Raw genomic sequence first — 14,989 nt, 5'->3', positions numbered from 1 at the left:
GGCACTTAACAACAACAATATAAAATTAATATACAATGAAGTCTTATTTTCTTACGTAACTATGGAACAGAACTTGATCTTATTCCCTCTTTCAACATAAGTAAGATAATTAAGCCCTCTAAAACATACAAAAATCTTCTAAATATCACTTTGTTTCTTGAAACAAAGTTGCCAAACAAGCCAGAACAAGCTGCTTCTAATCCAAATTCAGGAAAATATTTTGGCAATATGAAAGAGTAGTAATAGACATCAATTTGAATTGTGAGGGATGGAGTCCTAAGAAATGGCTCCAAATAATAGTCATTAAACTCTTGTACCTAAATACTTCACATGTTGCATATGATTCTAAAATTACTCATTCACACAGCTATTTATTGATTAGGCACATTTCTTTTTCCCCCATCACAAGCAACTGTCCCTTCTTTGCTGAATCTGTGACTCCATATTTATTTTCATTTTTTCAAACAGAAAGACTGTTAATGTTGTGCAGAATCAACTGGTAGTCATGATCTAAGCATACATTTTTAATAACAAAGAAGTAAAATCAACCAAGATATGGCTACAGGACTATGACTGTTTTCAAAAAATTCTGCCATTTCCAAGTGGATTTCACTGTGAAATGCAGCATTTAAATTTTTTTTTTTAAAACAAGGTTGTCAAAATATCTGATATAAGCAAACCAGCTGTATTGAATGATTGAGCCCAGAATTATTTCTGGCTTTACTATTTGATAAATTCAGCCCCCCTCTCTCCCAAAGAAAGCACACTGACAAGATGATTTTTTAAGGAGAAATTTCAATTCTTCTTTGTAGGGACTTGTCACCATGTTCAAGCAGTTACCATCTAGGAAGAATAAACACAGCTGCACTAAACAGACCACCTAACAATTTTTTAAACAATCTAGCAAGAAAAACTCCCTTCTCAATCATTCAATGACAATACCTAAATAACATCATCATTGACTATTTAGTTTACAATCTCATTCAAAATGTAGCTCCCTTAGCCAAAGGTTGCAAGGTCTCTGAGATGATCTTATCAAAGGCTGATTTCACTCACTAAAGGTTCCTGGAATGTTACTCTCTTTTAATAATCAAGTAGCAAAAAGGAAAATTCTGCAAACTTCTATTTTAAGCTTGAATGGCTTTGTTATTAAAAAAAAAAAAAAAGACTGGTGAATATTAGGTTTCACTGAAGTATATTCCTCTGGGAAAAAACATGGAATGTTTGCACACATTTCACAGTGTGAGTTGCTTGTAACATAGGATAAGTGTCTGTCAATGGTTCTTAAGGAAATCTGCAATTACAGTTCATCTAACATTAAGTTTTCAGGAAATTAATCTAATGACAATATGAGATTGTAGAGCCCCTGAAAACTTATACTGCATCTTTCTTCTTGTTCAAATTAATGTGGACAGTTGCAGTTGTCATTTTGGGGCTGTTCTATTTCACTTGGAGATGATAATGACGACAGCAGTATATACACATAAAGTTATTATTGGAAAGACTTGCTATGTTTATACAGTAGAGAGCAAAGCTTCTGGTCAACCATAAGAGAACTCTTTGTAGGTGAGTATTTAACTATTATTTGTCAAAGGATCTCAGGAGAATTGCTAGGTACAGTACCTTACCGTTACCTATTTGTTCTCTCAATGGACCTTCTCTCATTGGGAGGCCTTTAAAGTTCCCAAGAGGATTTGTTGTTGTTGTTGTTGTTGTTATGTGCCGTCGAGTCGGCCCCGACTCATAGCGACCCCTCCTTGGGTTTCCGAGGCAGTATCACTACGGAAGTAGGATTGCCCAACCTTCCTTCCGAGGAGTGGCAGGTGGGTTTGAACCGCTGAGTAAAAATGAACATAAGGTGGCTAGAGCTATGAAGAAAAGCTGCTGCAATCCACCCCCATCCCCTAAGCACATATACACACAACATGTAATAAATGCTCTCCTCTCCTCAATATTTTTTTTAAATAAATGAAGTCTAGTTGAAATGAGTATCAAATACAATCTTTAAGAGAACCAACTATTTCAAATAATAACCTTAAAATCATCAGGTTAATGAAGAAGAGAATCTAGTGGAACTCTAAGAGAGGCAACTTTGCATTGGTGACAGTAAAGAACACTATGGGAGCTCTGGTAGTGTAGTGCCTAAAGCACTTGACTGCTAACCAGAAGGCTGGCGGTTCAAACACACCAGCCACTCCTCGGAAGGAAGGTGGGGCAATCTACTCTCATAGTGATACTGCCTTGGAAACCCAAGGAGGGGTTGCTATGAGTCGGGTCCAACTCGATAGCACATAACAACAATAACAAACAAAGGACACTATGGGCTAAGTGTTCATATATAAGCTTCAAATCTCTTTTTCAAATGATCCATCTCCCCCTACACTTCCCAACTCTCTTAACTTCCACCCATACTGAGAGCTCTCTGTGGTTAAAGACCCTTTTGTAACAAGCTTTAGGGTAATCATTGCCTTATCCTAAGAAAGCCTCTGGCGCAGTGGTGGAATTCTTGCCTTCTATGCAGGAAACCTGGTTCAATTCCTGGACAATGCACCTCATGCACAGCCACCCCACCTGTCAGTGGAGGCCTGTGTCTTGTTATGATGCCGAGTAGGTTTTAGCAGAGCTTCCAAACTAAGATGGACTAGGAAGAAAGTCCTGGTGATCTGCTTCTGAAAATCAGTCATTGAGAACTTTATTGATCACAGTGGTCCAATGTGCAACTGATCGTGAGGATGGCGCAAGACCAGAAAGTATTTCATTCCACTGTGCATGGGGCTGCCATGAGTTAGGAGCTGACCAGAGGGCAGCTAACAGCAGCAGCCACAACAACAACAAAAGTCACTGTAGCAGAGCAAGGAAATCCCAGCCCCAGAGAAAAAGGCCCCTCTGGACAAAAGGAGCAAGATTAAAGATATTCTTAGGCCACTAGGACAACCACTATCCAGCGACCCATTATCCTAATGACAGAGAAAGTGACTAACAGAGATCCGAGTCTATGTTACAAAGAGAATGATGGAGAGTTTCTCATCCATCTTTGATGTGGTGAAAAACATGTGAAACTGTTCTCCACAGATTAGAAATAAGCTCAAGTAATTACTTGCTTATTGGGTGATCCACCCTAGTCTCATCTGATATTCTGCCACATCTACAGTCATCTGACTTTCTAACTTTCTACTGAGAAATAGACTTCTATAGCTACCTCTGCACCACTGATAGTACCTTGCCTGACAGAGCCACTGGCAGGAATGCATGGCTAGATCACTGGTCTAAGATAACCCTTTTGAGAAGAACTAACAGAATGACTGCTTGTGTAATTTAACAGACAAACAAAATTCTGAACATACGTAAGGAATTGAATAGTTTCCATAAAATTTCTGTGACTCATAGTACAATATAGTTGTGCTATGGAGATGATTAAGGTGCAAGTGGAATTGTAAATCCAAAGAGTGGTCTAGAGCGTGGCTTCAAGATAACTGACAAGAGACAGAAAGAAAGAGGAAAGTGATTTGGAGGGAGAAGAAATGGTTAGAAGCTACAGAGCATGGTGCCAGAAGAATTCAAGGAAAAGGAGTCCAAAGAAGAGTTGTTCAAAAACATTAAATGCCACAAAGAGATACCAGGCAGATGTCAAATAGAGCCTGGGCAACCAAGAGCTCTTGGATAATCTTTTTTCAGCTAGACATTTCAGTGGTGAAATGAGAAGAAGAATGAGTGAAAGAGAAGGACAATAAGACTTTTCTGGACAAATAGAGGAAGGTAAAGTTGGACTGTAGAGAAAGAGGACACAAAAGATGAAAATGACTTGACTATGTATGTTTCAAGCCTTCACTTACCTCATCTGAAAAAAGGGAGTATGGTGGTGTGAGGAGACTTGGGCTGAAGAGGAGGTAGATGAATGCTTAAATGCTCCTTTAGTTCCAAAATTCTAAGTCATCATTTGTATGCCCATAGGTTTTCATGGGAATCAGATGAAGAAAATAAATACTTTGAATGGCAGCTGTCTCTTTTCTTACAATAACTGTATACTTAATCTGTAAATTACAGCTGTTTTCTTGCTACATTTAAACCAAAAAATTGGTCTTGAATATCCACCAAAGAAAAATGTATAGTCTGTCAAAAAGCTACCAAGTGACATTAAATTTCCTTAAAGAAGCCTGTCAAAATCTTCCCAACAAAGATACATACATATATATGTCTGTGTGTGTTCCCCTCCCCCAATTCTAAGAAAAATGTCCCTTCTCATTCTGATATGCTTTATAGGTATATAATTTATAGTTGGTTAAATGAAGTATTCCTATAATTTCTGATGAAGTGCAAGTGAATATTACTTAATGGGGAAAATGGCCAGAGTTCGTTTCTTATATTTTGGTCATGTTATCTGTGGTAGTTAAGGTTGTGTGTCAACTTGGCTGGGCCTGGCTGAGTGGCTGGGCAACTGGTGGTAGTTATTCCCCATGGTGAGATTATTCATTAACTTCAAAGTGGAATCTATTGGAGCAGCTGAGTAGCTGCTTTAGGAATGTGGTCTGCTTCCCATATATAAGAAACAGCTTTGGGAATGGTCTCCAGCTTTTTGGCATGTTTGAACCCTGTATGTAGCCAAGTTGTTGTTGAACAGCCTGCCATGCCCTGCTGATCATGGGATTTCTGGACTTAAATCAGTGGCCTGCCGTGTGGTTTGGTAACATTGGGACTGTGCCTTTTTACTTGTCAACCTTGGGCATGTCAGCCTCAGCAGCCAGCAGCTGTCTGAGTAAAGAAAAGCCTTCAGCTTCAGTGGGCCAGGAGCAAGAGGCAGAGCTAAAGCCCAAGATTGAGGGGCTTTTACCAGCCCTAGAGCCTAGCACTTTGACCTCGGACTTAAAGCCTCCAAACCTGTAAGATAATAAACTCCTGTTTGTTAAAGCCACCCCATTTGTGGTATATTCCTGTCAGAGCAGCACTAGGTAACCAAAATATTATCAGAAGAGACTAGTTCCTAGAGAAGGAAATCATGCTTGGTAAAGCAGATGGTCAGCAAAAAAGGGGAAGACCCTTAATGAGATGGATTGACATAGTGACTGCAATGATGGGATCAAGCATAACAAGGATTGTGAGGATGGTAAAGCACTGGGCAGCATTTTGTTCTGTCATGGGATCGCTAAGACTCGGAATCGACTAGACGTCAACTAACAACAAGAAAAACAAAACTTCTGTAATATGTTACAGCTTAAGCTCTTTGGTTAGGAACATAACTTCCTTTTTTAATTATTATATATTACTCTAAACCAAACCCACTGCCGTTGAGTTGATTCTGACCTATAGCAACCCTACAGGGTTCTCAAGGTTGTTAATCTTTTTAGAAGCAGACTGCTTCATCTTTCTCCTGTGGAGTGGCTGGTGTGTCTGAATCACCAAGCTTCTGGTGAGCAGCTGAATGTTTTCACCACCGTGCCACCAGAGCTCCTTATATATACTATTCTGGTTTATTAAATAAATGAGACAAGGTGTACACCACATATTTCAACATTGTTTAAATAAAGAGCTCCACATATACAGGCTTAGGAAAAATGTATAGTCTTTATATAACATATACTCTTTCAAGTGTATTAACAGACAGGGCAAACAGAAGCCATTTTTATATCAGTGATCAGCAATGTTTGCCATCAGTGATTACACAAATCTACAAACAAACAATAAACACCATTTTCTACAACTTGGGTATAAAAACTAGAACCTCTGCCATACTTAAGCACAAAGGAGGGAAGAAAGTTTACAGAGTTGTGACCTTTGGAACATTCGTCAGGACTGTAAACTTGATTCTTACAATCTGAGGCAAGCAACAATTCTTACTTTGACAGCTTATTCCTTTACCTAATCTACTTCTATGGACTTCTGAGAGTGTCAATCCTGGCATCTGCTTTAACATGCTAGGCATAATTTGTAATTTATTCATCAAGGGTCAGTGGAGAAAGTGTTTGTTCCTAGGATGTACAGAATTTCCTTTAGCCCATTTTAAACACACTTTAAAAAGACATTTAATGAAAATTATCCTATACAACCATCCCTCCTCCACTTTATAAAGTAGGTTATTTAAGGGAGGAAACATGCAGAAAATGTCCACATTACAATCCTACGTTACTGACGATCTCATACATTACTGTTTGGAAACACAGCCTCAATTGCGAAAGGAGTCCCTGTGTGGCACAAATGGTTAAACACTCAACAACTAGCTGAAAGGTTGACATTTCGAACCCACCCAGAGGTACATAGATGACAGGCCAGGGAATCTGCTTCCAAAAAGTCACAGCCTTGAAAACCCCACAAAGCACAGCTCTACTCTGACACACATGAGGTCGCCGTGAGTCAAAATTAACTTGACAGCAACTCACAACAACAAAAGAATGAGTGTGGTGTAATTTTCTAGGCCTTTTTGAGAAGATAAAAGCTCTTATACCTTTTTACCACAAAGGAAGAAAATAAAAGCAGTATTCTCCTAGATAGACAAAAAAGAAGAGGGCTTAGCAAACCCTATTATGTTCCAGGTAAGAAATGAAGGTCCAGCAAAATGTGGAGATGTGCTCAACGGTAGTGCAGAGGGATGAAAAGGACATCTTTGAACGATTCTCACTCCTTGAAGCCTCCTGTTTAAGTGCTCGTTGTAGACAATTTACAACATGGATCTAATTCTTTGGTCTGACTTTTCCTTGAGCAGAGAAACATCTGTGGCAGACAAAAAGCAATGTTTAAAAAAAAAAAAAATTCGATTTTTGGGTAGATTTTTCAGCACGTTACATAATCAGCTCTCTGTGTTATTTGTGTCCCATCCATGCTTAAAATTTCCCAAGTGTCTGAAGTTGTGAGAAACATCAGTTCCAACCATATGGCCAGAAAACATACATAAAACACACACTTGCATTAAAATGCAGTGGTTTCCAGCAGAATTTGGTTGCTGAATGAATGTTCATTCAAGTATGCTCTATTTCTCTGTTTGTCATAAAACAAACAATATTCTACAAGGCTATATAAGGATTTAAAGAGAGAAATGAAAAAGAATCGTTTGAAGAGAGGCAGACATCACCCATGTTAAACAAACACATTAGGGTTAATACCTTTAACCCAATAAGAAATGTTTAACTTGTATAAATTCTCTTTGGATTAGAAGCAAAGAGTTTCTCTTAAATTTACATATGACTTTAAATAGAAACTTCACATAAAGTTTACTTTTCTCTTCACTAATTTTTTTTTTTTTCCTCACTTTGGTCTTACTCAAACAGAAAACCTGAGATGCAGATTTGGAAAATAATTTCTCAATTTCTATCTGAACAGTTGGGTAAGAAACATTTCAATACTTTAATGTAACTGCTCAGAGTATAAAAATAAAATTCACAAAGGATAGATACACATTGGAGGACGTGTGTAAGGGAAAAGTATTTATTTCTTGAACATAGTCATAAGATGGTAGAGAAATTATTTTGCTTCCCTTGAAATGCCTTTTCACAATTTTTCTGTCTAACAACTGCTTTGGGAAAAGAAATGAAAGAATGAAGATTAAAACACACATATCAAAGGCTCTCATAATTATTTACATCACATTCCTAATAAACTTGAATTTTATCTCTGTTTATCCTACAAAATATCCTGACATGCTACTTCTGCAGCTAAGCTTTTTTTTTTTTTTTAATTGTAGATAATAAAATACAGTTTTTCTACCTGACTCGTTTCTGAATGCATGACTCTGGGAAATGTCAAATGTCTTTCTTTAGCTCCATTCAAATTAGTTTTTTTTTTTTTTTTTCTTCTCCTAAGCTGCCTGGAACATGTTAAACACAAGGCTGTGACCTTAAACTCTGAAATAATATTTCTAGTGTCTGTGCAAAAGCCTGCCCTCACATACACCTTTAGACTAATTACTGCAGTGTAATGTTGCCAGTGAACCGCTGTAATTACACTTGGAGAAAAGTATGGTCTTGTTCTTTCCTAGCTAATGAAAATGATAACCTTTCCATTTTGATTCATCATTCACAATAGGCAGAGCATGCGATGCTGGGTCTCCTGGGTATACAGTAATTTTCCTGACTGTTTATGCACACTGTTTTCTGGCCCTGCAGAAGCTGGAATTAAAGAACGAGGCATACTTACGCTAAAAACAGTCAACAGTAACAACAGCAGTAACATTAAAATTTAATATCATCTTTAATCCGCAATGACATTCTGCAGTGAAATGGGGCCATGACACAGGGATGTGTGTCAAAAAATGATGAGAACATCAAAAACAAGTAATGAGCCTCTAAGTCCAAATTTATTAAAAATGTTAGCCATCAGTTTATGGTCTACTTAAAGATACCTGAGAGAAGATGTTAGACAGCTTTTTCTCAAAGGGGCTGGACTTGTACCTGACCCTCAAATAATGACAGAAACAAACAAACATTATCTTTGGAGTGAAAAACAAGTATTCTTTAGCTATACTTATTAATAGAATTAAATGTACACCATAGGGAAAGAATGTTCCTTTGAATTAGACTATCAATGCCTGTAAATAGCTAATATAGGTTTATCTATTAATTGCCATGAGTATCACCATGATGTTACCTGCTGTGGAATCGGCCGCTCACTCAGAGTGACCCATACACAACAGGAGAAACAATGCACCATCCCCAGGATTGGATGAAAATTAGAATATAGGCAGTCCCCAGGGTATGAACATCCAACTTATGTACACAAGCCAAATTATGAACCAACTCCCCTTAAAGCCCATTATATTAAAAATTTAAGGCACATACAGTGGTTCATAATAACAAGCAGATACTACTTTGCAATGTGCATGAACACATTATTATTACTGTATTATTATGTTAAAGATGTCTTAGTGTATCTGGAAGTGCTCTTTAATGTTTTTTACACATAGAAAGGTATACTACATACTAAGACACAAATTTGACTAACTGATATTAGATAGGAACTGTACCTAACTGCTCCAATTTCCATGCAAATTTGATTTAAAAGACAGATTTAGGAATGGAACTCATTTGTAATCTCCGAACTGCCTGTATTGTGACACACAGGGCTTTCACTGGCTGATTTCTTAAGTAGACAGGCAGGCCTTCCTATTCTTTCTGAGTCTGAAAGCTCCATCAAAACTGTTCAGCATCACAGCAACACAGAAGCCTCCACTGATGGACGGGTGGTAGCTTGGTAGCTACGATGAGGTACACTGGCCAGTAATGGAACTGGGTCTTCCTTGTGGAGGCAAGAATTGTCCTACTGAACCACCACTGCCCCCATATGAGTATCTTACTGACTCTATTATTCCTTCTTCACATTTTAGAAATAATCCAAATGCTAATAAAAACGGCAAAAACAGTTTGGCTTTTCAAAAGTACTTTCTCCCAAAGCAATGATGTAAGAAACTAAGACCAGATCCATGGTGGTTTTGTTTAATCATATCAGATTATAAAATGTCTTCCAACACCAGCCCCCTCGTGCTTTTTCTTCTATTGCTAGCTAGCTAGCTGTGTGTCTTCTAGTCTTGCATCCATTCCAGTAAGAGAAAGACAATTTAAGACAGTCTCTTCTCACTGGAGGCAAAATCCCATCCCAAAGCTATTTTCATCTACTGGCCCATGGCCAAGAGCAACAAAGCTTTATTGATCTGGTTAAAAGAATTCTCTACAAGTAGTTACATGACAAATGCTGATCTGATCCCTTTCCGTATCAAGGATCTATACCTGAGTAGTGACTGCACTTCAAATTAGAAATACAACTGGGTTTGAGGGAGAGTTGGTGCTCACTTAATCTAGTAATCTGCAGTAATTACCTGCCAACTCTCCTCACACCTTCTTTACTCAAAGCCTTCATTCTAAAAGCACTGAGCAAAGATTGCTGAGAGCCAGGCACCCCAGTCTCCTACAATACCTAACACTTTATCAAAACAGCATGAGATACAGAACAATTCAAAGAAATATGGAGGAATAAAAGGTGTAGGTATGCTACATAGGGCATCTTCCAGTTTTCTTACATATAAGACTTCAAGTACTAAATTACATCTGAGAGGATGGATAAATTCTAGCTTACCTGATCTCTAAATGTGATATTTTTTGAATCATGAATTCACAGGTGGGGTAGGTGGAAGGTGAGGAATGAAAAGGTCATGTAGTCTAACCTTTTCATTTTACAGATGTGAAAACCAAGGTCTCTAAGAGATTAAGTCCCCTGGTCAAGATCATACCATTTGTAATGTTTAACCCATAATGTTAGAAATGGATTTTCTCCTGAATAGTCTTTTTCAGGCAAGTGGTAAATTACTGAATTAATCTAAAACTGAACTGTCCAGTACAGTGGCCCCTAACTACTTGAAATGTGGTAAATTAGAATTGAGCTGTTCTGTAAAACACAAACCAGTATAAAAAAACCACCAGGTCTCAAAAAACCTAGTATGAGTAAAAGAATTTAAAAATACCTCATTAATAGTTTTACATTAATTACATGTGGAAATAATGCTTCTGATGTATTGACTTAAATAAAATATATTATTAAAAGTAATTTCACCTTAAACAAAATCAAAAACAAAAAAACTCCTGTCATGTGGCTACCAGAAAATTTAAAATTACATCTATGGTCCATTTTATATTTCTACTTGATAGGGCTGCTTTAAAACATTATGGTGTGTTTTTACTGATTAAATAGAGATGCCCCATTTCGCTTTTAGAAAAGAGTATACTGGTCACTTTTCAAATCATTCATTAAAAAAAAAAAGAAAAGAAAAACTACCCACCCCCCTGAATTGTGTTTATCATGCAAATGGAATGTTTTAATTTCAGCAAAGAATGTATATACACCTATAAATTGCAAAGGTAGACATTTTGAATTGCTACATTTCTCTTTTTGACCTTTAAATTATTCTTGCTTCCATTTTTCTGGTTGACCACAGCCTCCCCAAAAGCTTAAGGCAGGACCAACTTACTCATTGTTATTAGGGAAATCCAAGCAACCAAGGGAGGCCATCTACATTTTCTCCAATCTGTCATTTCTCATTTTGTTTGGCTGCAAAGGCAACCATGCAAACAATGGTGTTGAGGCTTATGAGGCAGAAATCGATCATTTTCAAAGTCATTTAAAAAAAAAAAAAGGGCAAAAACCAATGTCCAAAATATGTACTGTCTTTCGTAAGATAAATCTTTCGCTCCCCACCCTATGACCAAAAACCTCGGCATAGATGTGAGCAATAAATAACACATGCAGAACACCCCACCATCTTTCAACCATTTGCCAGCCAGGATTGAGGCTGAGGAGGCAGAAAGGATTAAGCAGAAATCAAAGACAGCCAAGCACTAATGGTGTCTAATTAGCATAACAAAAGACACTGCCACAATCTTTCAGCAGTGGGCAATACATCTCATTAAAGAAGACCGAATAACAATTATTCGCTCCCAACCCTCCCCCCCAGCCCCGCCCCCATGCTTCTCGGCTTAGCTCCAGGGGACCCTGCGAGCTCAACTCCAGAGCTTCTTCTGCCTGATGGGCCAGGCTTTCAGGCCGCAGGGGAAAGAGCCCACTTGTGTTTCTGTGCACCTGCATCTCTATGCTTTATTCTGATTTCCACTCCTGCTGTGAAAATGTAGCTTCTTCAAGCACATACAAGTCCTGCTATTCGGTTAGTTGTTGTTGTTGTTGTTGTTATGTGCCGTCGAGTCGGCCCCAGGAATACAATATTAAGAAATGTCAATGATGACCTAAATAAACGAGAATACTAGGCCCCAAAACCATAATGTCTTTATTTAAAGAAAATTGCCTATTTGTTTCTCCTCACCAAGTCTGTTTTTCCCCTCTACTATTAGTTCACTGTTCTCAGACTTAATGAAACGAAACTGAAATGCTACCAAATTTTGTTGCAACCAGTAATTAGCTGTGTACATGCCCATGTCCACACACACATACATAATACGCACATCATGCAATTTAAATGGGAGTAGAGTTTGGTTCAGCCCTATCCTCTTTCCCCATTTTTCTCCTGATTATAGAAAACTGAGAAAGTATATGAAATCCAACACAAGGAACTAGAAGTTGCAGATGTGCGTGTGGGTAGTTGTTTATGCATTTAAACCAAGAATAAGGTTCCACTTAAACCAAGAATAAAAAAAGAAATCCTTCAAGGGCGATTACTGAGGAAGATGAAAGCTTCAAGTAATCCTTTGTAGAATATCAGTAATTTTTCATATCAATCTACTTTTGAGGAAGAACTGAGTGAGGAGAGCAGAGAAAAGGGCACAGTTATTTAATCCAAACAATTGCCAATTCTGAGCTGTATTTTTTGATCAGTAACACCTTTCAGAAGGGAATCTAGTTACGAGGGCTGCTTTGATTTCTTTTTTTTTAATGGCCTCTCCTGCCAAACACAATATCACACAGTCTACTTAAACCTGAACACTGCCATGTCTGCGAATTGCTCTAGGAAAAAGCTGTTTATCACAGATGTAGACAGGAACCGCTGCAATCGTTTCTGAGACTAAATAGCAGAAACCTAGCCAACTCACACTATTAGCTGGGGAAACCTACTGAACCTATTTAGTATGTCTGGATTTTCAAACTGCTACAAAGTTACTGCCTTGCAGGAGCTGAGAAACCTTGAGTATATTCAAATCATTAAAATTATAGACTGGAGACCTGGGACAAGACTTTTTAATGCTATACATACTCCGCACGTGGCAGCATACAGTTAAAATGAAACTTGGGACACCACTTAAATCCTGAAGAGACCTTCTCTATGTGGTGAACCTAATCACCATTCAAGAGCCATCGCCCCCTCCCATCCCCCAGGTAGAGTGGATTCTTTTATCCTCTCTCCAACTGGATTTCTCCGGTTTAACAGAACACATTGTTACATGGTTTGTTTTTAACTTCTTGCCTATTTTCATCCTAAAGTCCTGTGAAAAAGTAGAATGGGAATGTAATGCATTGTTGTAATTACTATGTTGCTTTGGGAGCTCTGGCAAAGTGCCTAAAACATTTGACTGTTAACCAGAAGGCTCTGGTGGTTCAAATCCACCCCACTCCTCGGGAGGAAGAGTGGACAATCTACTTCTCTAGTGATATTGCCTTGGAAACCCAAGGAGGGGTCACTGTGAGTCAGACCTGACTGGATGGCAGTGAATTTGATTTTATACTGCTTTATGTTTTAAAGCTTTTTCATGATCATTTCATATGTTGATCGCCAGTCAATGATTGTTGTTGTTGTTATGTGCTGTCAAGTCGGCCAACTCACAGTGACCCCTCCTTGGGTTTCCAAGGCAGTATCACTACGGAAGTAGATTGCCACATCTTCCTTCCAAGGAGTGGCTGGTGGGTTTGAACCACCAGCCTTCTGGATAGCAGTCAAGTGCCTTAGGCATTACGCTACGAGAGCTCCTAGTCACTGATTAGATTTCTCCTAACACCGACAGTCCAGTTAATCATCTTATACCTGACCAAAGATTTCTGGATATGTTAGTAAAACCTCCAACCACCAGCTCCTTAAAAACAGAACCTGAGCCAATCGAATTAAAAGTTTGAAAGCTACTGATTAGATGATCATAGAGCACAGGTGGTTCAGTGCTGGAATTCTCCCCTTCTGTGTGGGAGAGCTGAGTTTGATTCCCGACTAACGCACGTCACACGCACCTACTACCCGTCTGTCAGTGGAGGATTGTGTGTTGCTGTGATGCTGCACAGGTTTCGGTGGTGGTGCCAGACTTTATGAAGAACCAACACCAAAAATGAAACTCACTGCCGTTGAGTTGGATGTGACTCATAGCAACCTCTCCTTGGGTTTCCGAGGCAGCATCATTATGGAAGTAGATTGCCCAATCTTCCTTCCGAGGAGTGGCTGGTGGTGGGTTTGAACTGCCAGTCTTCCGGTTAGCAGTCAAGTATCTTAGGCACTACGCCACCAGAGCTCCTTAAGAACCGGGGGTGGAGGCTTGGATCTCCTTGAGAAAAAAATCATCCAATGAAAACTCCATGGATCACAATGGTCAGATCCACAACTGATTCTAAGGATGGTGTGTGACCTGGCAGCATTTAATTGTGCATGGGGTCACGATATAAGTTGGAAGTTGACTTGAGGGCAACCAACAGCAGCAATAACAAGAAAGCTTCCGCTATCAGTGAGGAAGTCCTAGCCCCAGAGAAAAAGGCAGGACATCTGCAGAAAAGGGACAAGGCTAAAGACATCCTTCAGGGCTAACAACAACAGTTAGGGAATAAGGAAAACTCTAGCCCCACCTCTGCCACTAACTAGTTGGTCAACTGTGAGCAAATTATTTAAATTTTAGGCCTCAGTTTGTTTATTTGTGAAAGGAAAAAAAAAAAAGAAAAAGGTAGCAAATAGGGTAGGGTGTAATGTGAGATCAATAACCTATAAGGCCTCACATTCTGGGGTTTTACACTAAGAATTCCATTGAGGAGGTAGGCCCAGCCTGGTGTTCTGCAGGGGTCTAGTGGCAGCAGTAGTCTCATAGAGGTGCCCAGGGGGTAGCCCTTTCCTGACTGCTTGACACTGGGCTCATTATCATTGCTCCTAAGTTCCTCTTGCAGTGCTGACACACAGTGTGGGACCAACAATATTGCCAAAAGCAAGGACGAATGAATGAAAGAGTGAATGGGAGTAACGTTTTGGGGATTTCCTTTACCTGTCTGGAAAAAAAAAAAATTAAGATAATTACGTGGCTCGAGGCTTGAGTTGTCTTCAGATTAATAACCTTGCTTTTGGGAATCAGTGGCATAAGTAATAGTAAAGAGGACTCTTAACACTGGATGCTGGAAAAGTTTGCTTGTTATTGTAACAAAAGCTATTAGAATTCCTGCTACCTACAAACAAACAAAAAACCCACTTCCTGTTGAATCCACTCTGACCCATGGAGATCTCATGTGTACCAGTATGCTCCCTATGGTTTTCAAAGACTGATCTGATTTTTTTTGGAACTAGATAGCCAGGCTCTCTTCTGAGCACTACCACCAAGAAGTGGTATTTATA

The 14,989-nt window shown here is 38.9% G+C and overlaps 1 protein-coding gene across 1 annotated transcript in view; it reads right to left on the bottom strand.

Annotated features, from left to right (window-relative positions):
- Positions 1 to 14,989, bottom strand: part of CDKAL1 (CDK5 regulatory subunit associated protein 1 like 1) — a 1,058,601-nt gene that overhangs the window by 63,481 nt on the left and 980,131 nt on the right. The window contains exon 14 of the mRNA XM_007952396.2: positions 4,476 to 4,500. Within this exon, the coding sequence (XP_007950587.2) occupies positions 4,476 to 4,500 (25 nt within the window). The remainder of the gene's footprint in view (positions 1 to 4,475; positions 4,501 to 14,989) is intronic.

The sequence above is a fragment of the Orycteropus afer genome, unplaced genomic scaffold, assembly GCF_000298275.1.
Source record: "Orycteropus afer afer isolate SDZICR_OR568_19922 unplaced genomic scaffold, OryAfe1.0 scaffold00012, whole genome shotgun sequence".
In the NCBI taxonomy this organism is placed as follows: Eukaryota; Metazoa; Chordata; class Mammalia; order Tubulidentata; family Orycteropodidae; genus Orycteropus; species Orycteropus afer.
Note: the sequence above shows the minus strand (reverse complement) of the source record. Positions and strands in the feature narration are given on the sequence as shown.